The sequence below is a fragment of the Peromyscus californicus genome, unplaced genomic scaffold (genome assembly GCF_007827085.1).
Source record: "Peromyscus californicus insignis strain IS unplaced genomic scaffold, ASM782708v3 Scaffold_11__1_contigs__length_118956290, whole genome shotgun sequence".
Lineage (NCBI taxonomy): Eukaryota > Metazoa > Chordata > Mammalia > Rodentia > Cricetidae > Peromyscus > Peromyscus californicus.
In genome coordinates, this window is record NW_026294402.1 from 26,815,132 (window position 1) to 26,839,961 (window position 24,830).

General features: G+C 44.4%; 2 protein-coding genes across 12 annotated transcripts in view; both read left to right on the forward strand.

Annotated features, from left to right (window-relative positions):
* The window catches only part of Prdm10 (PR/SET domain 10), a 107,950-nt gene extending 91,164 nt beyond the window's left edge, over window positions 1–16,786 (forward strand). For all 4 annotated transcript variants that reach the window (XM_052755772.1, XM_052755788.1, XM_052755797.1 and 1 more), the window contains 2 exons: window positions 9,321–9,424; window positions 13,389–16,786. In XM_052755772.1, the coding sequence (XP_052611732.1) occupies window positions 9,321–9,424; window positions 13,389–13,592 (308 nt within the window). In that variant the 3' untranslated portion in view covers window positions 13,593–16,786. The remainder of the gene's footprint in view (window positions 1–9,320; window positions 9,425–13,388) is intronic.
* Window positions 16,787–20,827: 4,041 nt separating this feature from the next.
* Window positions 20,828–24,830, forward strand: part of Nfrkb (nuclear factor related to kappaB binding protein) — a 34,493-nt gene continuing 30,490 nt past the window's right edge. For 7 of the 8 annotated variants that reach the window (XM_052755812.1, XM_052755839.1, XM_052755830.1 and 4 more), the window contains exons 1-2: window positions 20,828–20,925; window positions 23,120–23,293. In XM_052755812.1, the coding sequence (XP_052611772.1) occupies window positions 23,159–23,293 (135 nt within the window). In that variant the 5' untranslated portion in view covers window positions 20,828–20,925; window positions 23,120–23,158. The remainder of the gene's footprint in view (window positions 20,926–23,119; window positions 23,294–24,830) is intronic. The other variant, XM_052755821.1, reaches the window with a different exon arrangement.

Sequence of the window (24,830 nt, forward strand, 5' to 3'; positions counted from 1 at the left end):
TGTTTAATTTGGGACTCACAGTTCCAGAGGGTTAGAGTCCAGGACTATCATGGTGGGGAGCATGGCAGCTGACAGGCATCCTGCTGGAGCAGTAGCTGAGAGCCTACATGTTGAAACACAACCATGAAGCAGAAATAGCTAACTGGGAATGGCGTGGACTTCTGAAACCTCAAAGCCCATCCCCCATGACACACCTCCTCCAACAAGGACACACCTCCTAATTCTTCCCAAACAGCTCTACCAACTGGGGACCAAGTATTCAAATCTATGAGCCTATCAGGGCCATTTTCATCCCATCCACCACAATATATAAAGATTAATATTGATGTTAATAGTAATAACCTTATACTACTTCATTAAATAACCTCATACAACTTCATTCAGGTCTTCTTGCATGGCAGGAATGACTCTAACCTAGGTATATCAAAATCTATACATATAATAACTTGTCCAAGAGACATAACTAATCAACAGAAGGTTGGAATCCAAGAATCCTGGCTCCAGAGCTTACATGCTAAAGCGCCTTACTGTCTTGCCTCTCCTAAAGGCTTTGAGATTATCATGTAGCAGAGAGGTTGGTATATATGAGAAGTATGTTCTGGAATCCTGAGGTTCATGCTCTGGAAGCGTGAAAAGGTTGATTGTCAGAGGTGAGAGTTGACAACTTCTTGGTTGAACATGAACAAACTTCTGTTCACCCCAGGTAGGGCACCAGCAACAGCTCACAGAAGTGATCCCACCCAACTCTAGGTTAGTGAACCAGTGAGTTTGCTGGGATTATCTGCAGGAGGATTACTTATAGGTGTGGTTACTTATCGACGACTCCGAAGCAGGTCCATCATCCAAACGCCCATTTCACCATAGGTGACCACTCACAAGAGCTGCATCCCGGGAGCTGTCTACCCAATCTGTAGTCAGCTCCGCTGGAGAAAGTCTCTCCCCAGAAATTTTCACTGCTTCTATAACCCAGGAGAGAGGCCTGGTGAGCTTGTAGCCACTGCACTCTGTGGGCCCTAGGCGTTTCCTTGTGAGTCTCCCTTGGCTACACAACACTTAGGCCTTTGACCAGCTCTTACATTTTTTTTTAAAGATTTATTTATTTATTATGTATACAGTGTTCTGCCTGCATACATGCCTGCAGGCCAGAAGAGGGCACCAGATCTCATTATATATGGTTGTGAGACATCATGTGGTTGCTGGGAATTGAAGTCAGGACCTTTGGAAGAGCAGCCAGTGCTCTTAACCTCTGAGCCATCTCTCCAGCCCAGCTCTTACATTCTTTCTGCCCCTTTCCACCATGTTTCCTGAGCCATGGAGCAAGTGATAGAGATGCCTGATTATTTTCTTTCATTTCTGGCTGAGCTACTAGATTACACCATAGTCTTAGAAGTTTGACCAGTAAGGATTCTCTGCAGTAAGCACTAGTCCCTGCAAAAAAGAGCCATAAACACAAAATGTTGAGGAAGAGTTTGACAGACAAACACATCACATCTGTCTATACAGTTACTGCCCCACTGGGGTCTATTGTCGATATTCTGATCTGCCCCTTGAAATCTCACCCCTTGGCACTGCCCTGCGTCCTCACGTAAAAGCCTCATTCTATGGAAAAACTCCTCCTCTTCCTCTCTCTCTTCCACTTTTTCCTCCCACGAGGTTTTGCACCCTCGACCTCTCTCTCTTCTGCTTTCTTCCTTCCCGCCGTGAGGTGTGCACACTTCTCTTTCTCTCTCTCTCCTTTCTGTCTTCTCTGCCTCTTTATCTCCTATTATGATAAACCATTTCCGAGCAGATGCAGTGCCTGGGTGTGAATGACTTTCCACGTGCTGCCGCCCCCGCTGCATCTGCCCAGCATGTTTTCCCTCACGTGTGGGCCCTGGTCCTGCCAGCCTTGGCTCCCCTGTGTGCATAATTCGTAACAGTCTATGATCTCTCCAGTTACAAATTTTGTCCTGGCTTTACAATATCAGGCATAGGTTCCTTCCAGTGTATTGGGCCTTCCATGCAGTCAGAACAGTGAAAGCCAGCTAGCAGAAGGGAGCTTCCAGCCTCATTCCAGCCTTCCACGCCCTAGAGCCAAGAAGTACAGTGTTGGAAGCAATAGGGTCTTACCACCTTGTTTTGGCATGCGGCCAACCGCAGTGGCAATAGCGTCACGGTTTGTAGGTCTCTCGGGAGCCCCTGGCAAACAACTCATACCGTGCCTTTATTCACTATCTGTAGCTCCGGGGAAACTCCTTTTCCTGTCCATACCACGTGCCTCCATTTGGACTCTTCAACTGTTGTTTTTGCTGTTCTTTTTTTTTGGGGGGGCCGGGGGGATTCGAGACAGGGTTTCTCTGTAGCTTTGGAGCCTGTCCTGGAGCTTGCTCTGTAGACCAGGCTGGCCTCGAACTCACAGAGATCCGCCTGCCTCTGCTTCCTGAGTGCTGGGATTATAGGCATGCGCCACCACCACCCGGCGATTTCGCAGTTCTTTAAGATACTTCCCCAAATCTGTGAGATACAGCGGGCTTTATATAACAGAACCTTTTTTTTTTTTTTTTTTTTACAGGGGGAGTGCAGGAGCTCTAAGGCCTGCTACTGTCCACTCCAAGCGTTCTTTGGTCTTGAGTGACTAAGGGGATACTAAAAAGAAACACTACTGAGGTCTAATATAGCATGAAAAAATCCATCACTGGCATCAGTTGTGGAAAGAGCAGTGTTGGGTGTAGCAGCATGGAGGAGGACACTACTCCATTTGCCATCAGTGGATTTCCACAATGATTTCCTACCTCAGTGGAAACCCACAAAGATTTCCCAGCCTTCTTTTCCTGGGGTAATACTGCTGCATGGGATCCCCAGCCCCAGACGTCTTGGTGGTTCTTAGACTCAGGCCTAAGTGGGGACCAGGACTCCCATTCTAGCCTGCTATACCTGCCGCTGAACTGGCTTTCTAGCTCTGCTCTGACAGGCCAGCACTGTGGCTGGCTGCTGAAAGGGTCAAGGCTAAGTGGATAATCTCCACACCCAGTGTACTTTCAGGGGAACAATTTATGTAGCATATTTTACTTAGTTAACTGGTTTCCCCTAGAATAAGCTTAAATCTTTTTCACCTTTTTTTTTTTTTATCATTATGTCTTCTGTGAACTATAGCTCTAGCATTAAAGCCTTCTAGGTTCACTAACACAGCATTTGATTTAGTGTCAGCTTTTTTCCTAGGAATGCCACTGTGATACAAGTCTTCCTGCATTTGCATTTGCGTGACTCAACAGGCTCCTTTGTCCGCTTTGTTCCTCTCTCATCTCCCTCCTGATCGCTTTTGTACTTTATAAACCTGATGGGTCTGCTGCACTAAGTCATTCAGATCTGCCAGAGCCTCTCCTTCTTCATCAACATCATATCTTGCTATGGGACACAGCAAAGTCACCAAAACTCTCTACCAGTCCCCAAGTCCATGCTGAAGTAACTTCGTTTTTTTTTTTTTATGCTTTTTATTATGAACTTGCTTTTGTTTTTTGTTTTTGTTTTTGTTTGCTCAAGCAGACGTGGACTGGAACATACCAGGTGGCCTTGAATTCCTGCCTCAGCTTCCCAAGTTCTGGGATTATTTTTTATTTTTATTTTTTATTTTTTAAAGATTTATTTATTATGTATACAGTGTTCTGCTTGCATGTATCCCTTCAGGCCAGAAGAGGGCACCAGATCTTATTACACATGGTTGTGAGCCACCATGTGGTTGCTGGGAATTGAACTCAGGACCTCTGGAAGAACAGCCAGTGCTCTTAACCTCTGAGCCATCTCTCCAGCCCTGAAGTAACTTCTTAACTCTGGTGAACACAGTAGAACGTGAACCAGTGACCTGAGCACCAAGCTCTGCCTCTCTCTTACTCAATTTCTTTAGTAATAACTGACCTTCCACTGTTGTCCTCTGGTTCCTGATGTTGATGGGAACCCCAAACAGTGATGACCAAGTGCCTCTGGTGGCTTGTATGAGCCAGTCTATGAGACACCTATTTCCTTGGTCTGTGTTAGATTATACAGTATTGTTTCAAGGAAGGATAGACAGTCTTATTTCTTAGTTTCTCTGCTTCTGTAGCACTCAGACTGATCCCATCTGTCCCTACATGCCACAGTTCCGTAATCCAGACTGAGACAGGTTATTTCATTTCTTGTAAAAGTCTTTCCAAGTCTAGCAATTCAGAGGCAGAGTAACTCTTGGTCATCATAGTTTCCCGTACTGGCCATGATTAAGCTCACTCATCCACAGGCTGAGTCAGATTTTCTCTTCCTCTGTATTAAAGGTCAGACCTAAGGGCTCTTCTATGGCTTCTACTCCTTTTCTTCTAGTTTGCTGTCTAATTCTTCCCACAGGTTCCAAGGTTTTGGATTCTCTTTCCCATGCGTTCCATGAGCTGTAAAATATGACAAGACAATAACTTCATCTCATCCTTCCCTTTTCCCATTTCCCCCACAAAATCAGAGGTGAATGCTAAGGGTAGCATCCTTATGTTTTTCCCCCACTGTAATTCCACTCTCACGTGGGAAAATTCCTTCTGGACAGACAGTTTAGCCTAGGCTGCATGAGTGTCTTATTGCCCAGAGCAAAGACCATACTACAACTGTCACAGTCTGTTTATTCTCTTATCTCAAACATGTTACTTTCAGGGACTGAAATATATTCTCTTACACATCAGCTATTGGGGAGGGACATTCCTGTACTTATGTGGTAGACCTCACTTATCATCAAGATATGCTACTCCATGTTATGGAGAGGAAGATGGCCGTCCTGGGATCTGCTCTCCCCTCACCCCTGCTCTCAAATAGCTTGGCGTTGGCTATATATCTTGTCATCTATTTCTGAAAACACGCAGTTGCCACTATAGCAGAGAGGCACATCATCCTATATGTCATAGGAAAAGGTAGTCATATTGAGATCGCTCCCCCAGATGCACAACCCTCACTTGGACTGGCTTCAGTCACGTGTGTCACCGACCATCGCGACGCAGCCACTCTTCTCAGGTCATCACCAGGTTCTGTCAGTCCCTGGTGAGGTGCCAGTGAGGCTGTGTGACTTTTCCTGGAGAAAAGGGAAGACATGTCTGTTTATCCCAGATAGGGCACTGACAGACAGAAAGGATTCCACCCAAGTCTAGCTTGGTGAACTCATGAGTATGTTGGGGTTGCCTACAGGAGCATGGATGAAAGGTTCCTTACAGGTGACACAGAGGCAGCTTCATCACCCCAGAGCCATCTCCAGCATGGATGGTGACGCATGAGAGCAGCATCTTTGGAGCTCCCCGTCTAATCTGCAGTTAGTTCCATGGAGGGCCTCTTCTCCAGCTGCTTTCCCAGCGTAGGAAGGCCTTGTGAGTCTTGGAACTTCTACACTTCCAGGACCTGGTGGATTTCTTGGACTTTCTGAGCCCAGTAGGATTCCTTGGGAGGCTACCTCTCTTCTCCCTGGAAGACATAGCTATACAGCAGTTGGATAAGAGCCTTGGGTATCAGTTGGCAGCTATGAGAGCTTTTAGCACTGCAGATAGTGAAGGATCAGAAATCCAGATGACAGACCCCAGCAGTAGCAAGTAGGAGAACTAGAGGCTGACCGAGAAAGGAAAGTTGATCATTTTTTTGGACAGGGTCTTACTATGTAGCTGTGGAACTTGCTGTGTAGACCAGGCTGGCCTTGAACAACCTGCCTCTGCCTCCCAAGTGCTGGGATTACAGCCATGCACTACCACATTTTGACTTTCTATCATTGGTTTCTTTGGGAGGGCCTGTCTTTGTTCTGATCATTCTTGTCTGTGTTTTGTAGATTTGGCCTGGAGTCAAGAGCAAGCTCTACTGTTTAGTTATGTTTCCAATCTTTTCAGTGAAATATTGGTGATTGCAATGAGGACTAATTCTAGTTTCTGTCAGGAAAAGACATTTACTCAGTAAATGCCAGTAGAACCTGGCAGATCGACTGATATTTATACTTAAGAAAGTGAAATGATGTATATACATACAGTAATCATAGCACGAATTAACATTCTAACTTGAGAAAAATGTTCTGGGACTGAAATGATTTATTAGGAAAAGATTCCAGAGTTATGCACAGTGGAGAGCACAGTATATGAACCCTCTGTACCCTCTGTTTGCCTTAACCAGTTCCCAAGTCCTGCTTAGCCTTGCCTTATCTTTCTCCCCAACCCCCAACTATTACATCCTTTTGCTCTGAACCTTTTAGTATGTATCTAAAATGAAATGACTGAACACGGTGGCATACACCTGTAATCTGAGAACTTGGAAGGTGGAGGAGGAAACTCAGGAATTCAAAGTCATCCTCAGCCTCAACCTGGGCTACTTGAGACCTTGTCTCCAAAAAACAGAGAGGAGGCTGGGGAAGCGTCTTCGTGCGTGAGAGTACTTGCTACACAAGTATGAGGATCATAGTTCAAATCCCAAGTACCCAAATAAAAGCTCATGCCTGTAACCCCAGTTGGGAAGTGGATACAGGCAGATACTGGAGCACACTGGTCAGCGGCCCAGTGAAAAGGGAGTTTCAAGTTCAGTGAGAGACCCTGTCGTAATACGGGGAATACAGTTGAAACAGGCAGATAAGTGATGTCTTCCTCTAACTTCCACATGTGCATGCATGTAACACACACACACACACACACACACACACACACACAGAGAGAGAGAGAGAGAGAGAGAGAGAGAGAGAGAGAGAGAGAGAGAGGAGAGAGAAACAAAACACCAAAAAGAAAATAAATGAAAAAAAAAAACCCACAATAAACTTTGGTTTTTGGTGCACAAGGCCTTACATATGCTAAGTACGTGCTATATTACTGAGCAATCCCTAGTCCAAAACATTTAAAAAAAAATATTGTCACAGCTGGGCAGTGGTGGCGCACACCTTTAATCCCAGCACTTGGGAGGCAGAGGCAGGTGGATCTCTGTGAATTCAAGGCTAGCTTGATCTACAGAGTGAATTCCAGGACAGGCTCCAAACTACACACAGAAACCCTGTCAAAAAAAAAAAAAAACAAAAAAACCCCCACAAATATATATATATATATATATATATATATATATATATATATATAAATATATATATATAAACAAAACCAAAATATATATATATATATATATTCACGCTATTGCTATTATTTAGTATAAAGAAATAAATGGAAATCTTCTTTTTTCATTTTCCCCCCCACGGGACAGGGTTTCTCTGTGTAAATGGAAATAATTCTTTAACATCTTCAGATATAGTTCTGATACCCAGTCAGTATCCATGCTTCTTTGATTGCCTGAGAAAGGTTTTTAATTTCTTGTGCGAATTGGGGTAAGGGCCATGCATTGCAGCTGACTGCATCTCTGGAGCTTCATTTCACATGACGTCCCCTCTCTCCCCTTGCAGCTGGTGTGTCTGTGTTAAGGAAACTGGCTACATGTCCTGTAGTTCCCGTACTCTGGATTTTGCTGGGAGCATCCTCATGTTATTGATTGACATACTTCCTTCTGTTTATTTCCTGTAGACTAGCAGCTAGATCTAGAGGCTTAATCAGGGTCAGATTCTTTTCCCCCAGGGCACTCAGCTGGTGTGGGGGTGGGTTGCTTCTCTTCCTGTGATGTTAGGAGGCACTAGTGTTTATAGTTTCTAGGTACTTTGTTTCATCAGGACTTGCAAAGTTGTAGTACTCTGATTGGATTCTGTTATTCCTACTCATTAATTAGGTAGAAACATTTTATACAGAGAAAAAGAAATTATGCTGGATATGGTAGCACACACCTGTAACCTCAGCCCGTAATCTCAGCACTTGGTAGGCAGAGAAGCAGGAAGATAGCCAGGCCAGCCAGGGTTGCATGGAAAGACACTGTTACAGACAAGTAAACAAGAGCATGCCTTCAGTCGCAGAGGCAGAGGATCTCTGTGAGTTTGAGGCCAGCCTGGTCTATAGAGCGAGATCCAGGACAGGCACCAAAACTACACGGAGAAACCTTGTCTCCAAAACAAAACAAAACAAAACAAAAGTTGAGTATTTATCTTTGTGAATATTTGGAAAGCCACTTTTGAGTGAGGAGACATTGGTTGTTTCTTATATTTGGTCCCTCTGTATTAGCCTCTTCACACACATGCAATTATTGTTAGAGGTCCAGTCACTCAAGAAATCACATCAGGGAAAATAAATAAATAAATTTATTTAAAAAAAGAAAGAAATCACATCAGACCAGATGTGGCGCATGCCTTTAATCCCAGCACTCCAGAGGCAGAGGCAGGCTGATCTCTGAGTTCCAGGTCAGCCTGGTCTACAGAGTGAGTTCCAGGACAGTCAGGACTACACAGAGAAACCAGGTATAAAAAAACAAAACAAAAAGGATGAAGGAGGGGTGGGGATCACACTGCCATAAGGCTTGCAAGCGTTGGAAACCTTGGGACTATCTCAGTAGGAATGTGAGCACTGGCAGTTATGGGTGGTCTCCAATTTAGCATTTAGGATCTTTCTTCTCTTGGCTTTTTGGTCCCATAGAGCTCAGACAAACCTCAAACATACTATGTAGCCAAAGCTGGAGATGTAGCTCAGCTGGTAGAGCATTTGTCTAGCATTCAAGAGTCCTTGGGTTTAAGCCATAGCAGAGCATAAACTGGGCGTGGGGGCACATGCCTGTAAACTCAGAAGTTCAAGGTCATTCTCTGCAACACAGTAAGTTTGAAGCTGTCCTGGGATACATGAGACCCTGTCTCAAAAACAAAACAAAACAACAACAAGAAGACCCTCCTGTGTTAGTCTCCATAGTGCTTGGGTTACAGACTGGGCCAGCAGGCCCAGTGCATGCAGGATTTTCAGCATAGGATTACTGTTGGTGTGGCAAGAACACAACCGTCTCCATTTGGGGTTTCTGCTTTTCAGGTGGGGGTCTTACTTTGTTGCTGTGACTGGTCCTGGTAGATTTGTCCCTTGTGGCTAATATACAGGTTCTAAATATGCCTAGGGTAGAATGGACTAAGCTATAATGCTTGGTAATTTATGTGGGGTTCTTTTTGTATATATAATATTTTTTTAAAACAGGTTCTTACTTTGAAGCCTTGGCTACCTTGCAACTACTATGTAGGCAAGGCTGGCCTTGACCTCATAGAAATCCCCTTGCCTCTGCCTCCCCAGTATTGGGATTAAAGGTGTGTGTTACAGTGCCTAGCTGATTGTGTGTATTAAATGCATTCCACTTTACTGTCTTTTCAGTTCATGGACTTACTGGGATATAACCCATAATATAAGGAGAGAAGCATTTGCTTCTTACAGCACTTACACTAAAATCTAAGACCACTGAATTTGTTTATTTCCTGTTTTCAGCATCTGAAATTCAAATGATGACACTGCCCCCGGGTCAGTTTGTGATCACAGACAGTGGCGTAGCAACTCCTGTCACTTCTGGGCAAGTGAAAGCAGTGACTCCGGTAAGTCTCTGCCAGGGCTGTTATAGTCTGTGTTCTCATAGTTGATGGTTTGAAAGCTGGTTCTTTATTCTTTTATCCTTAGTGCATTGCTCAGGAGACTCGTGCACAGGGAATGTCGATTCAGCTCCTAACTACAACAGACTTCCCAGACCTATCCATACGATTACAATTTTATGGACTTTTTATAAATATTACAGGACTTTAACTGGAGAGAATACAATGAATCAGCTATATGGTGTGTGTGTGTGTGTGTGTGTGTGTGTGTGTGTGTGTGTGTGTGTGTATTTGAGACAGGATTTCACTATGTAAACCAAGTTGACCTTAAAATTGCAATCCTCCTGCTTCAGCTTCCTGTGTACTGGGATTACAGGCAGGTACCACCAACATTCCTGGCTTGTAGAGCTCTTGTGGGAGAAGAGGAGTGTTGAGACAGGGTCTTGCTATGTAGCCCCGGCTGGCCTGGAACTTGTATGACGATAGTCATGAGCATCCATGCTTGGCTAGTTCCGAGCTACTCTACATAATTTAACTACATAAAGAGACATGGCCATCGCCGGGCGGTGGTGGCGGTGCACGCCTTTAATCCCAGCACTCGGGAGGCAGAGCCAGGCGGATCTCTCTGAGTTCGAGGCCAGCCTGGTCTACAGAGCTAGTCCAGGACAGGCTCCAAAGCTACAGAGAAATTCTGTCTTGAAAAACCAAAAAAAAAAAAAAGAGAGAGAGAGAGAGACATAACCATCAATTAGCATATTTAACTTGGGCAGGTACAATGTTGATTATATGCACTATGTTTTTATTTTCATGGGTTTATGCTGGTTTATCTCTAAGTTATTTGGAAAAGAGTACGTATTTTTTTTCAAAATTTGATTGAGTATTTTTATGTGTGTGTGTACCTGCATTTATGTATGTACATACATAATATACCCATTATATATGTACACACTGTACACTTAAGTGTCCAGTGCCGGGCTGGAGAGATGGCTCAGTGGTTGAGAGCACCGACTGCTCTTCCAGAGGTCCTGAGTTCGATTCCCAGCAACCACATGGTGCCTCACAACCACTTGTAATGAGATCTGGTGCCCTCTTCTGGCCTGCAAGGACACATGCAGGCACAATATTGTATACACAATAAATAAATAAATATTTAAAAAAAAAAAAAGTGTCCAGTGCCTGTGAAGGCCAGAAGAGGGCAAGGGATTCCCTGAAGCTAGAGATATACGCAGTTGTGAGCTGCCATGTAGATGCTGGGAACTGAATCTCAGGTTCTCTGGAAGTACCAGTGCTCCTGACCACTGAGCCAGCTCTCCAGCCCCCAGAATACAGACCTTGAAGAAAAATGCTCTCAGCAGGGGTGGGGTGGTAGTGGCACATGCCTTTAATCCCAGCACTTGGGAAGCAGAGTCCTTGGGATCTCTGTAAGTTTGAGGCTAGCCTAGTCTACACAGTGACTTCCAGACCAGCCTGGTCTACAGAGTGAGTTCCAGGACAGCCAGGGCTACGTAGAGAAACCCTGCCTTTAAAAAAAAAAAAAAAAAAAAAAAAAAGAAAACTAAAAAAACAACCAACCAACAAACAAAAAATTAAAACATGAGCTCTTGAGGGACAGGGACACCTATCAGCATCTTGCTTCCATGGAAGACCAGTTGCCCTTCTGTCTGAAATAGTATTTCTTTAAAAATGTTAATATAGCCGGGCGGTGGTGGCACATGCCTTTAATCCCAGCACTCAGGAGGCAGAGGCAGGCGAATCTCTGTGAGTTCAAGGCCAGCCTGCTCTACAAAGTGAGTTCCAGGACAGTTACACAGTCGGAACCCTGTCTCACAAAACAAAACAGCAACAACAACAACAAAAATGTTAATGTAAAGCTAAGTGTAGTGGTGCATGCCTGTAATCCAAGCGTTTTTTGGAGGTGGAAACAGAAGGATCAGGAGTTCAAGGTCTTCTTCAGTTACATAGTGAGTTTAAGGCTAGCCTGGGCTCTATAAGAGCTCATCTAAAAAAACTAATACAAGGGCGGTGGTGGCGCAAGCCTTTAATCCCAGCATTCGGGAGGCAGAGCCAGGTGGATCTTTGTGAGTTCGAGGCCAGCCTGGTCTACAGAGCGAGATCCAGGAAAGGCACAAAGCTACACAGAGAAACCCTGTCTCGAAAAAAAAAAAAATACAATGAATAAATGCCCAGCTTATATGTATGAAATTCTCTTGATCAAAGGAAAAAAAATGAGAAAAAGGTAAAGACAATGTGAGAGTCCCTTAAATTTATTCAGTGCAAGGTGCCGTATTCTAAGACTATATTCTTCCTTCTCTTTTAAAAAATATTTATTTATTTGTTTGTTTGTTTATTTTTGTGTACTATAGATTGAACCCAGGACCTCACCCATGCTACCACTGACCTGCACCCCTAACCCCCTTCCTTTGTTCTCAAGTAGAATGTACATACTTGACGAGGGGAGCAAATTTTATTTTATTTTTAAAGATTTAAAAATATTTTTAATTATGTATGTCTGTGGGATCAGGTATGGTACATGCATGTAAATGCAGGTACCTGAGTAGACCAGAAGAGGGCATTGGATCCTCTGGAGCTGAGTTCAGATGTGGGAAACTGAACCTGTGTTCTCTTTATAAACAGAGGACATATGCCCTTAACTGCTGAACCATCTCACCAGCCTTTGTTCTGGTACATTCTAAACATCTTTACTTGGAAAACTAAAACTCAGGGTTCGTTTAATATATCGTGTGTGTGTGCGTGTGTGTGTGTGTGTGTGTGTGTGTGTGCGCGCGCGCGTGCGTGTGTGCGTGTGTATGTGTGTGTGTACGTGTGTGTGCGTGTGTGCGTGTGTGTGTGTGTGTGTGTATGTGTGTGTGTGTACGTGTGTGTGTGTGTGTGTGTAGGCCAGCCAGAGGTCAACCTCAGGTTGTTTAATGAAACGGCCTCTTACTGACTTGGAGCTCATGGATTTCTGGGCCCAGGATCTACTTCTAGTTCCCTCAGTAATGCTGGGATTACAGGAGTGTGCCAACAACACTTGGCCTTTGCGGCAGGGTCCAGTCCTAGGACTTGAACTCTGCTCTCTTTGCTTTTGCAGCAAAGACTTAACTGACAGAGCTATCTCCTCAGCCCCATTAAGTATTATTTCAAATGTTATTAGGCTTTGAAATTCCATTAGCTGGGAACCATTAATGCTGAAGACCTGTCTTAGACACCAATCTGCCCCTTTACAGAGACCTTGTCATTCATTTTGGATGAATTTTAACACGTAATTGGCAACATTTTAAAAATTTCTAAATTCTCAGGAGCAACTCCTAAAAAGCACTTTTTTTTTTTTTTTTAATTAAAAAAAAACTCGCCGGGCAGTGGTGGCACATGCCTTTAATCCCACCACTCGGGAAGCAGAGGTGGGTGGATCTCTGTGAGTGCGAAGCCAGCCTGGGCTACAGAGTGAGTTCCAGGAAAGGCGCAAAAAGCTACACAGAGAAACTCTGGCTCAAAAAAAAAAAAAAAAATCTTTTGTCAAGTAAGGTACCACCATGCTACAAATGTCTGTAAGGTTCCTCATTGTGCTATCTGATGACACAGCAAAGGTGCTCCTTTGAATTACCTTTGGAGTCAATTACGGTTACCTGTCCACCCTCCATAAAGGACACAGGTCAAGCATCTCTCATAGGTACCTATCTGGGTCCCCTTGAAGTATTGCTTTGAATACTTGCTCCTCCTCTCTTCCAGTAGTTCCCTCGCTCTCTTCCAGACCCCAGCTCTTTTTTTTTTGGTTTTTTTTTTTTTTTTTTTTAGGTTTTTCGAGACAGGGTTTCTCTGTGCAGCTTTGCGCCTTTCCTGGATCTCGCTCATCTAGACCAGGCTGGCCTTGAACTCACAAAGATCCGCCCAAGTGCTGGGATTAAAGGCGTGCGCCACCACCGCCCGGCTGACCCCAGCTCTTTTAAAAGATCTTTTTCTTTTGCTCTAGGGTCATTATGTGTTATCAGAAAGTCAACCAGAATTGGAGGAAAAGCAAACCTCTACCCTCTCCGGTGCAGTCCAGGTTCAACCCTCTACACACAGTGACTCCCTGGACTCTACAAGCCCCAGCCAACAACAGACCACACAGTACATCATCACAACCACCACCAATGGGAACGGGAGCAGCGAAGTGCATATCACCAAGCCGTAGCCTTCATCCTGCACCTGGAGTCCAGAGCTCAAACCACATCTTTTTATTCGAAATCTGAAGCTTCAAACACCTAGACCTCTTTTTAAAGATTTATTACTCACTCAAGAGTTTGGGAACTACAGTTTTGACACAATATGCCAGGGGTGATTTTTGCCAAGGTCATCTTTACCTAATTGACTCTTCAAACCCTTGGGATTTCTGCCATGGAATGCAGCTCTTTCAAGGGAAAGTTGACTTCCAGATGGAGAAACTCGGCCTTGCTCTTGAGCTGGTTGGTTGTTTTGTTTTCGTTTTTGAACACACTGACAAGCCTTACTGTCCCTTTGTGGAAATACTAAGTGGCATATTATGTTCATACCAAAGGTGGACACAGGATGTACCAAGTCCATGGTCATTGGACTTCTGAAATCCAAGCTATGGCATCAAAAGAGAAGGAGCATTTATTTCATGGGTGTGATTAGGTCAGAACCACTTTATCTCATGCATTTGAGTTTTCAGTAACTTAACAAAGGCAGCTTATTGGATGAAAAAATTAAAATGATAAGATAAAGTTTTGATGATGGTGTTCTGAAGGAAAAACTGTCATCTAAAAATTTTCTTATTGCTGACCTCTCTCTCTCTCTTTCTCTCTCTCTCTTTCTCTCTCTCTCTCTCCTATATGGGGTCTCATTGTGCTGCCCAGTGTAACCTTGAACTCATGGGCTCATGAGATCCTCCTGCCTTAGCCTCCCAAGTAGCTGGGACTACAGTCAGGCACCATCATGGCAGTTGTTTTTAAACTCCCTTGTTTGGGGAAACCTATTGGGCAGTGGTGGTGCTCCCCACAGATGTTGACCCCAGGCAGATCTGGCCTCACCTTCCACAAGCATAGACTCCCTGGAAGACAAAAGGCTGCATGATCTCAACAGGATTTAAAGCCCCCACATTAAAGCTCTGCCTCCAGGCTTCCGGTTATATTTAACTGTGTTTAAGAAGGAGATAGTAGTTCTATGAAAAATTACTAAATATATAAACTGAATATATATGTATCTACATGTATATATGCAGTATATATATGTAGACACATATATACATATACATGTGAAGAGAGAGACAGACAGAACTGAAACCTTGTCCTGCCTCGCAGGATCCATTTACTGCTCATTAATAAAGGTTGAGTTTCTCACTCCTACTGGGTTCATGAGGTGTATGTATAACACTTTTTGTGATGCTGGGAATCAACCCAGGACCTCTTGCATGCTGGGCAGGTCCCCCACCATTGAGCTACAACTCTAGCCCCTACATCCCACTTCTGTTCACAGCATTGGGTGTATTTTAGTACTTTCAGTGCTGTCTTAAAAATGAAGATTCTTTGAAGTTGGGTAGAAAGGTGGCCTTTCGTCTTTCTAAGCATTTTAAATTTCAAGCATATTGTAACTCACCCAGATCTTGTTAAAGATGACCAACTTCCCACTTAGGGCAAAAATAAAAATAAGGGGACCATTGTAATCCATCGAGGTAAAAGGATGGGTGTGGAGGAATAGTGACAGTTAGTTGCGAGAGGAAAGCAGTTTTCTGTGTGATAGATGTCTTCTACGTGTTCCTGTTTGGGCGTCTTGTTTGCTGTGGCTCTAGTGGGGAATATTGCCCTCTCTCTATGGCACATTCCACTTGTACCCATAAGACATCTGAAAAGTCTGTATTTTAACAACTTTTTGTGACACACATTTTAAAAATAATTATTGTAGAGTGTATTTATCACTCCAGATCAGGAAGACCTAAGTTCATTTCAAATGAAGTTAACTAATTTATTTTATTTACATTTCTGAGGGAAAACTGGGTCTGTGAATTAAGAAATAGATAATCTTCTGTGTGGTAAAGATGCCTTCCTGAAAGTAACATTTGGTTTTGAAGTCACTTTATTATGTAGACCCTGCACTTTCCTTTTGAGATCTCGTTCATAGACTATGTCTGAATATTTGGGCATGAAAAGAACTTGAGAAAATTACCTCAAAAAATGTGTGGAAACTGAAAATGGACTCTGTATCTTTGACAACAAAAAGGTAACAATATTTTCAACATGAAATGTTGACTCCAAGTCACAAAATGCAAGACTCCGGTTCCCAAAGTCCTGTGGTGTAATAACTAACTATCCCAGGGTCTCAGCCAGAGGGACTTGGAAGGCGAAGAGCACTAGATCATCTCAAAGGTACAGTTTGAGGTTTTGTAATTTAAATTTGGCTGTTAGAGCTGGTGTGGTGGCCCACGCCTTTAATCCCAGCACAGAGAGACAAAGGCAGGCAGATCTCTTGAGTTGGAGGCCACAGTGGTCTACAAAGAATTCAAGGATAGCCAGGACTACCCAGAGAAACTCTGTCTTGAAAAACAAAACAAAACAAAATAAATAAATAAATAAATAAATTAGGCCTGTTGGATTCTCTTTATTTGAGCCAGCAAGGTATCTCCCTTCTTCTCAGGAATAGCCCAGTGATTAAAATAACAAGCCAATCACTGAAGGAATGTTGGCTTTGTGTCATTTATTTTTTTAAGTTTTAAAATACCCAGGAAAAATACTGTTGAAGGACTTTTTTGTCTCTTTTCCTTCTAAGTTTTTTTTTCCTTTTTTGGTTCTTATGTGGAGTAAATAAATACCATAACATCTATCATCAACCAGAGATGTGGGTGACAGTGAAGACATCACCACTTTAAGATCAGGTATTTTATGAATTTATCCCGAGGCATCAGAAGGGATGGCAGAGTCTAATCCTCCCTCTGACAGCCTGATTTGGGGACATGTATGTCTACATGGTGATCTCTCCCCAGATACATCAATGACACTGTAGACTGCGGTATTCAGTACAGTGTGAATATTTTGAAGTGGGTTGGATATAGATTTTTTACATTTTTATTGTTTAGTCTGTGCCCAGAGAAATGGATATTTCATCATGTAAGATTCCTGTTTTTCTGGAAAGACTTTCTGTTTTGATGTTCTTGAATTATTTTCTGACCTGGAATTATCCTTTCAAAAAAAGATTCTCAAAATATCTGGAGCTAAGAAGCACCTAATGAGATGCTGAAGCTGGCCCATTGGTTGAAAGTATTGATTCTATGCTGTTATTTAAATGTGAACACTTATTGTATAGTCAGTGAGTTATAGTGTTAATAGTCTTGTGCTACCCAGCAAGTGTAAAAATTAATAAATATTTTTTTAATAATCATGTCTCTTATTTTTTTTTTTTTTTTTTTGTGTGTGTGTGTACAGGGACTACTGATGTGGTTAAACATTTTCTTTTAAATATTGCACCCTTTAGGCACATAGTGTCCTGGTCTGCATAGTGAGTTCTAGGTTAGTCTAATCTACAGAGTGGAACCCTGTCTCAACACTCTCCTCCTCAAAATACTACACTTTGGTTTCTGGTTCCCAACCTGACATTTCAGAACTTTGAAAGATTTCTCTTGATCTTCCTGAACAAACTGAAAACTCAACTGAAAGGAACTGTGGGCCCAGGACCCCCAAGACCAAGCTCTCAGCACAAAGAGGGTAGGGGATAAGAGACAAGCAGTAGATAGAGGAAGAGCGGGAGGGACAAGGGAGAGAGGGCAGGGACATTTGTTCTGGAGTGACAAAGGACGGCCTCTGGATAAAGAGGAGACATACATGGCCAATAGGCAAATGGTGGTTTATAAACGTAAAGGGGAAAACCTGTGTTAGGATGAGGTGTTTAATTTTAATTGGGCAGGTTAATTGGGTGAGCCAAGTGGGGGCTTTTGATTGCTGGACTTCAATACTTTGATAGCTGAACCTTGGTAGTCAGCCTCAAGAGGAGGAAGGGGCCAAATAAGGGACTAGACCTTGGTGGCTAGCTTCAGGAATGTCATCTAATGTGTTTTGTTTGTTTGTTTGTTTGTTTTAGCAATGCAAAGGGAGTTGGGGAGAAGGGCAAGGCCTGCCAGAGCCATGCTCCTACACTCAAGCTGGCCCTTCATTAACAACTTAAGTCCCATCGAAAATTAAGGTCATGGAACAAACTGCCTTCACAATTGGGGAGACTGACGGGCTCCCCTTCAAGGGAACCGGGGTTAGCTGAGATAAGAAAACCTAAACTGTGAGGAATTGTTGGAGGCTCAGTATGGAGGGATCTGAGAGAGAAAAACTTCCAAGGCAGAGCTAGAGGGCTCTTTCAAAGGATCCAAATTCCATTCCCAGTAACTTCCATGTTGGGTGACTCATAACCACTTGTTACTGGAGCTCTGGGGATCTGATGCTTCTGGCCTCCTGAGGCACCTGTTCTCATGTGCACATGCCCATCCATACACAAACAGAAAGACACACACACACACACACTTTTAAAAACTCCAGGGGATCCAAACATTGGGGAAGGAAGAGTCCTTTGTTTTTATGAGCTTATGAGGTTCTCATAGTAAATATTGAGAAAGATTTCCTGATGCCCCCGGCAGAAGTAGAGGGAAAAAAATCATTGTGAAATATACCAGAGCACTCTACTTCTTAACCAGCTCAGGAGAAACTACTTAACCAATGTCTAACTGCAGAGTTTCTCACAGAGCCTCCCTGACCTGGGGGAACAGAACAACCAAATCCAGGCAGCTACAGCCATCCTTTGCCCCATGAGGAGGAAGATGACTGAAAAGTACTTGAGAAGGCCACTGCTGCCACTGCTGAGAATCATATGCTCACTAAAAAGATTAAAACCAAATCCTAGGCCCTAGGCTGCTTCCCCTCCCCCCCTCAATTTAGCACTTTACTAAAGGCCTGCCTCTGGAAATTTTTTTTTTTTTTTTTGGTTTTTCGAGACAGGGTTTCTCTGTGTAGCTTTGTGCCTTTTCCTGGTAGCCCAGGCTGGCCTCGAACTCACAGAGATCTGCCTGGCTCTGCCTCCGGAGTGCTGGGATTAAAGGTGTGCGCCACTACCGCCCGGCTGGAAATTCTTTTTAACCAGGGCATCATGTTCAGCTATCAGAGGTGACTTGAGCTGCAGAGAGCTCAAGGATGGAGCACTTGCCTAGTATGTACAAGGCCTCGTGTCTGCACTGTGAAATGAAACAAAAATTACAAGGCAAACAAACAAACCAAAGCCAACACAGTTTAAAGGTGTTTACCATCAAGACAGAATTCAAGAGAACGAGAGCAAGAGGTGGAACCCGAGAGTCAGACCTCGGAAAAATGTTTTCAGACCATTTGTCTGATAAAGGACTGTTAGCCAAAGTAGGCAATGAACATAAACTCAACAAAAAGAGAAAAACAAACAACCCTAGTGAAAAAATAATCCAAAGACATCTTAGCAAGGAATATACAAATAACAAATGAACATATGAAAACACCGCTCCATGTTTGTTATCACCAGGGAACTTCAAGTTAATATTAAAACAATACAAGACTTTGGGGTGTGGCTCAGAGGCAGAGTGCCTGCATCCAAAACCCACCACCAAAACCCAAACAATATTATTTACTGTCTGGTTGGGAAAAGAAGACTTGATCTCAACCTTTGTGGTGGCACAAAGTGGTAATGCCAGTACTCAGAAGTCTAAGGCAGGAGGATGGCAAGCTTGAAGGCAAAATGATGGAGAAAGTTAAAAGATCAATGGTTGCCGGAAGTAGAGAAGTAAGGAGGAGTAGGTGGGGCATAGATTAATTTGGGGGTGGGCACTGAAACAATTATCACACATATTCATCAGCATAGATTCATCAACTATAAAAAAAAACATATTCCACCTGTGTGTGTGTGTGTGTGTGTGTGTGTGTGTGTGTGTGTGTGTGTGTGTGTGTGTGTGGTGGGGGGCAGGGAATTTATGGCAAACTTAAGCTTTGTTAAATTTTGCAGTGACCCTAACATTGCTCTAAAAACAAAGTCGGACCAAAGTAGTAATGTATTGATGCTCTCCTGTCTGGTCACGCAGAATGATGCTTCATACTTGGTTTTCATAATGTTTATTTCATTCATACATACATTTCATAGTTCATCAATTCATACTTGGTTTCTAAGGACATCTGTGGAGCCAGTAGGGGCACAAAGATTTAGCTTTATTTGGAAAGTACTATTTTCCATCAACGGAAGGACATCAGCTTGGCATGTCTCACTGCTCTGATATGTCTATTAAACTGAAATAACCATGGATAGTCTTATGTAGTCTACCCAGGACCAGAGGGCAGAACTGGGGGGTACTTGAGAAGATGACATTTCTAAATAAGATGCATTTAGAGAAAAGGGGCTGTGATAATGAGTAAGAAGAGTAAGTTTTCCATGTTCATACTTCTCCAGCTACGGTGGTTGTTTTACTTGGCCAACCTTCAAGACTGCAAGAGTTCCTCCACTCTCTGGTGGCCTCAACAAAGCCTTCCGGATAGAGTAGTGGTGTTGTAAGAGTTCTCTCCTCCTGCAGGTAGTTCTTTAAGCAGGAAAGTAAACAACTCAAAATAGCTTCAGGAAGTCCCTGAAGCCGACCAGATTCCCCTCAGATGGAAGGAAGCTGAGCTGCGAAGAGGACTGTGAGAGGGGGAAAAAACTGCAAAGACTCTGAGACCAGCCCAGCTGCCTGGAAGCAGCAGAAACCAGCCGAGCTCACCAGGAAGAGGTTTAGACCAACGGAGGCACCTGGAAAAGACCCTCTCCAACCTGTTGAGCTGCCTGTAGGCTATGCAGTGTGTTCCAGGTTCCCAGCTGTGTGAGCTGTCACGCATGCTGGGGTGGACATTGGTGATGCAGTCTTTTTTTTTTTTTTTTTTTTGGTTTTTCGAGACAGGGTTTCTCTGTTGCGCCTTTCCTGGAACTCGCTCTGTACCACAGGCTGGCCTCGAACTCACAGAGATCCGCCTGGCTCTGCCTCCCGAGTGCTGGGATTAAAGGCGTGCACCGCCACCACCGCCCGGCTATGCAGCAGCCTTTGAGTCATTTCTGCTCTTGTAAGAAACCCCCTCACCCATACTCCTGTAAGTAATCCCAGGAACACTCATTGGCTCGCCACGTTGGACTTTGGTGGCATGGGATCCCCATGGGTTGCGTCTCCGAGGAGAAATTTTGTCACCCAAGCGGTTAGCACGGCGCCTGGTCGTGCTGTGCTCTTGTTTAGCAGCCAGCGAAAGGGTGGAAAGGATAAAAGCCGGTGGAAGGGACGTGCCGGACCGGTGCGGAGCTGCTCAGGTGCTGCCTCAGGCTCCACCCCAGCCCGTCCTGCTCACTACGCCCCGCCCCGCCTTTCAGGTTACGCCCCACAGGTCCCGCCCCTTCCGCTGCCGGAGACGGGAGCGTGCGCGCACCCAGAGGCCTTGCGGGAGCGAGCGCGTCCGGGAGCCCGCGGCCGGACGAGCCAGCGGGTGAGACCCGCGGACAGGGCTGAGGTGAGGGAGGGGGGGGCCCGGGCGTCGGGGATTGGAGGGTGCCGGGTGAAGGGAAGGAGCCGGGGCGAAGGGAAGAAGTGGGGCTCCGCGATCCCCGTGCCCCGTAGGCGCGCGGCGGGCCCCACGCGTGGGCCTGCGGCGGCCGGGTGGGCGAGGGTTGGGGTGAGGACGGGTGGGGGAGGGGCGGGGCCGCGGCGCGCGGCGCGCAGGTGGGGCTGGCGAGCAGGGACTGCGGCCCGCGAGCCTCGCCGGCCGGTGCCTCGCGAGGGTCTGGAGGGTAGGCTAGCCCAGGTGCAGAGACGAGGCCTTCCTGATCAGCGAGGAAGTCCGGGACACCCCAAGACTTAGAAATCCACGGCTTCCGGGGTTCCAGCTCGCTGGTCGCCGCCCGCGTTTCGTATCCTGGGTTCTTGTGCAGGCATAAGTGGCAAGGCAGAGGCTGTCACTAGATGATACTACGGTTAGCCTCACCAACCGTCGGCATTGGAAGGAGCTTAGGAGAGAGTTGTGTAAACGGTGCACCTGTCAGATGAGGTCCCGACGGCGGGCTGGTCTATGCCGCGTGTGTTACGAGGATTTTGTTCTAAGCATCAGGTTGCTTCTACTTTTTTTTTTTTTCTCCTTGTCTTGAAGTTTTGTTAAGTGCAAGTGTCTTGTTCCTGTCTCACCTCCCTCGGTGATTTAGGCACCACATGCATTCAGGATGCCCGCGTTTCACTGTGCTGAAGATGTAGTGATCGCACGGTTGCCTGGGGAACCGCACAGTTTCGTCCGCGTAACACTGTATCTTTCCTAGGTCTGAAATATGTTCAGAACTTGAAATCATTTCCCAGAAAAGCGCTTCATTCTAGATACATCACAGGCCTGCTCTTTGAGAACTTGGGAAGTGGGAAGGATTTTCAAAGTTAGGTAAACTCATTTAGCTGCAGATTCTTCACTGTAGGACTCCCAAGAGTGGGAATAATGGTAGGGAGGTCCCGGCTCAACTCTCCTACCTATAGGGAAGGAGCCTGACACCTGGTGAGGTAAGATGTCACAGATTAGTGACAACCCAAGGGTAGAAATCTGGTGTTTGGATTAAGTCCAGTTCATCTTTCGATTTTTTTGAGTGCTTTTTGGTCTGTTTGTTGGTAGTTGGGAGTAAGAATGGATCCAGTCCATGTAGGGTGAGTTCACTGTGGGTTGGCACTGTGTGAGCTGTGGTCTCAGTTTTCACTCCTGATTCCAGCTTTGGGAGATGCTCTCTAGATATGTTCTTGTATTTAGTTTTCTAAAAAGGGTGGCCAGCCCTGTTCAGTTATTACAGGAAAGAAGAAAATTGCATTAATTTGCATGGATCTAAAGATCAGAACGGCCACTGACAACTGGTTGTAACGGTCTGGTGATTGGAGCCTCGGGAATTTGTGTGTGTGTATGTGTGTAAGTGTGCAAATATGTCACAGAATTCCTGCGGAGGTCAGAGGACAACTTTCAGGAGTTTGTTATCTCCTTCTGTGGTGGGACCTAGGGATCAAACTCAGGTCATCAGGTTTTTGTGGCTCGAAGTTTTACCCATAGAGGTCTCTTGCCAGTTCTGCACATGGATAGTGAACTTTCTAGCAATTCAGAGGTTACTAAAGAAACTACGTTCTAATACATTATTGGCCTTGGAGCTTGTAGTTATGGACGTGATCCATCATTTATTTATTATTTTTTTTGATATGGCCTCATGTGGCCTGGAACTTGTGATCCTCCTGCCTCAGCCTCCTAAGTGCTGGGATTCTGCACTTGATTCATCATGTCTGTTTCATCACTCAGTTCCTGAGTCCTACTCTTCTATAAAATGAAAGTGTAAGAAACGTAAGAATTTAGGAGTTGTTGTAAAAGCATTTTGAGAAGTCTTACAAGGTAAGACTTGAAAACTCTGTGGAATGGGGTGTTGGAGGGGAGGGAGGAAGGCAGCATGGTTAGAGAAAAGGATGAGATGTAAGAAGAGGTTGGAGCCAGGGGTGATGACTCACTCTGTAATCCTGGTGCTTGGATGCTGAGGCAGAGGGATTGTTGCATGTTTGAGACCGGCCTGGGCTATATAGTGAATTCCAGGCCATTTTTGGGATCCAAAATGAGCCCCTACCCTTGCTTAAAAAAACAAAAAAACCCAAGAGATTTGAGATAGAATATTAGCATCAACCAGATCTCTGCTTTTTTGTCTCAGGTGCTTATTTTTGTGTAAAATACCTGTGGAGAAGAAACAATGGATTCCTTGGATCACATGCTGACAGATCCCCTAGAACTGGGTCCCTGTGGAGATGGTCATGGTACACGGATCATGGAAGACTGCCTTCTGGGTGGTACCAGGGTTAGTCTGCCTGAAGACCTTCTGGAGGATGTGAGTGATAACATTGTTGCAGTCGTTTCCCTCCGCCTCTTCTGAACCCTTCCCTCTGCACCTCTGCCTTTCTTGCTCCCTTTTGTTTTCTGCATTTCAGCAAGTTTTCCATTACTGCTTTTTCCAAGTGTAGTTAGTATAAGCTGTAGTCTACATGTTTGATCAACAAGTCAGAATAGTAGTAGCATGATGTAAGTAAACCCGATTATAACAGATAATTTTCACTAATTAGAAAAATAGGTTGACGATTTGGTTTTTTTTTTTTTTTTTTTTTTTTTTTTTCGAGACAGGGTTTCTCTGTGTAGCTTTGCGCCTTTCCTGGAACTCGCTTTGGAGACCAGGCTGGCCTCGAACTCACAGAGATCCGCCTGGCTCTGCCTCCCGAGTGCTGGGATTAAAGGCGTGCGCCACCACCGCCCGGCCTAGGTTGACGATTTGAAGAGCAGAATTATGTTTCCCTTCAAGTGGTTTCCCTGTTGTGAATCGTTAAAGAAACCCAGACTCGTATATGTCCATAAGGTGACCTTCTGGTCAGGAGTAGTATATGGCTCGGGATAAAACATCAGCATGCCCTGACTACTTTCACAGATCAGATGTGCTGTCATCATTGGTAAGGAGGCCACCAACTGTTAAGAGAGTGTTTGCTGTGCTCTCTCTCCCTCTCTCATAGCCCAGGTTAGCTTTGACTTTACCATGTAGGTGATGATGGCCTTGAACTTGGGATCCTTCTGTTTCCCAAGGACTGGGATTATAGATGCACACCACCATGCTTGGTTCATGTGGTACTGAGAATAGAAGCCATGGCTTTGTGCACGGTAGATAAACATTCTGCTGACTAAGCTACATCCCCAGCCAGATCCAAGCGTTCTGCCAACTGAGCTTCATCTCCAACCATTATTTGTGTTTTCTTTGTGTACTCTTTCAAGGAAATTTCTTTATGACATCCATCCTATCATCAGATGCTTATTTTATTACATACCTGATTCATGCCAGACATGGTTAGATGCTAAAACTAAAACTGAATGCAAAAATAAGTTTTGAGGGAAAGATATTAGCTATTGAGTCTAAGGTAATTGGATATATTCATGAAAGGGTGTTTGGTGGTTGAATTATCCTGTCGTTTCCTGCTTAAATTTCCATGGCTCTGTTTTGTTGTTGGGGTAAAGTCATAATTATCTAAAAGGTTATGTGTCCCTCTGTCTACTGTCAAACCTTTCCTCATCTTGGTCCAGCCAAACATTGCCTGAAACTGTTAATTAAAAAAAAAAAATCACAGATAAGAGTATGTAAACAAAAACCTGTGTATAGGCACACTTACATATGTATATATATTTAAAGCAATGATAAAACATGCATGTCTGTAGGTGTGAGTGGCATTCACCAGTATTTTTACCTACTTAGGGGCTGAGGTAGAAAGATCACTGGAACTCACTAATTGAAGACCATCTTAAAAATGAAACCACCATAAAACAATAGGTTCCATCTGTCCTAAAACTTATGTTGCTACCACCTAGGGTAGTACAGAATTAATGCCATT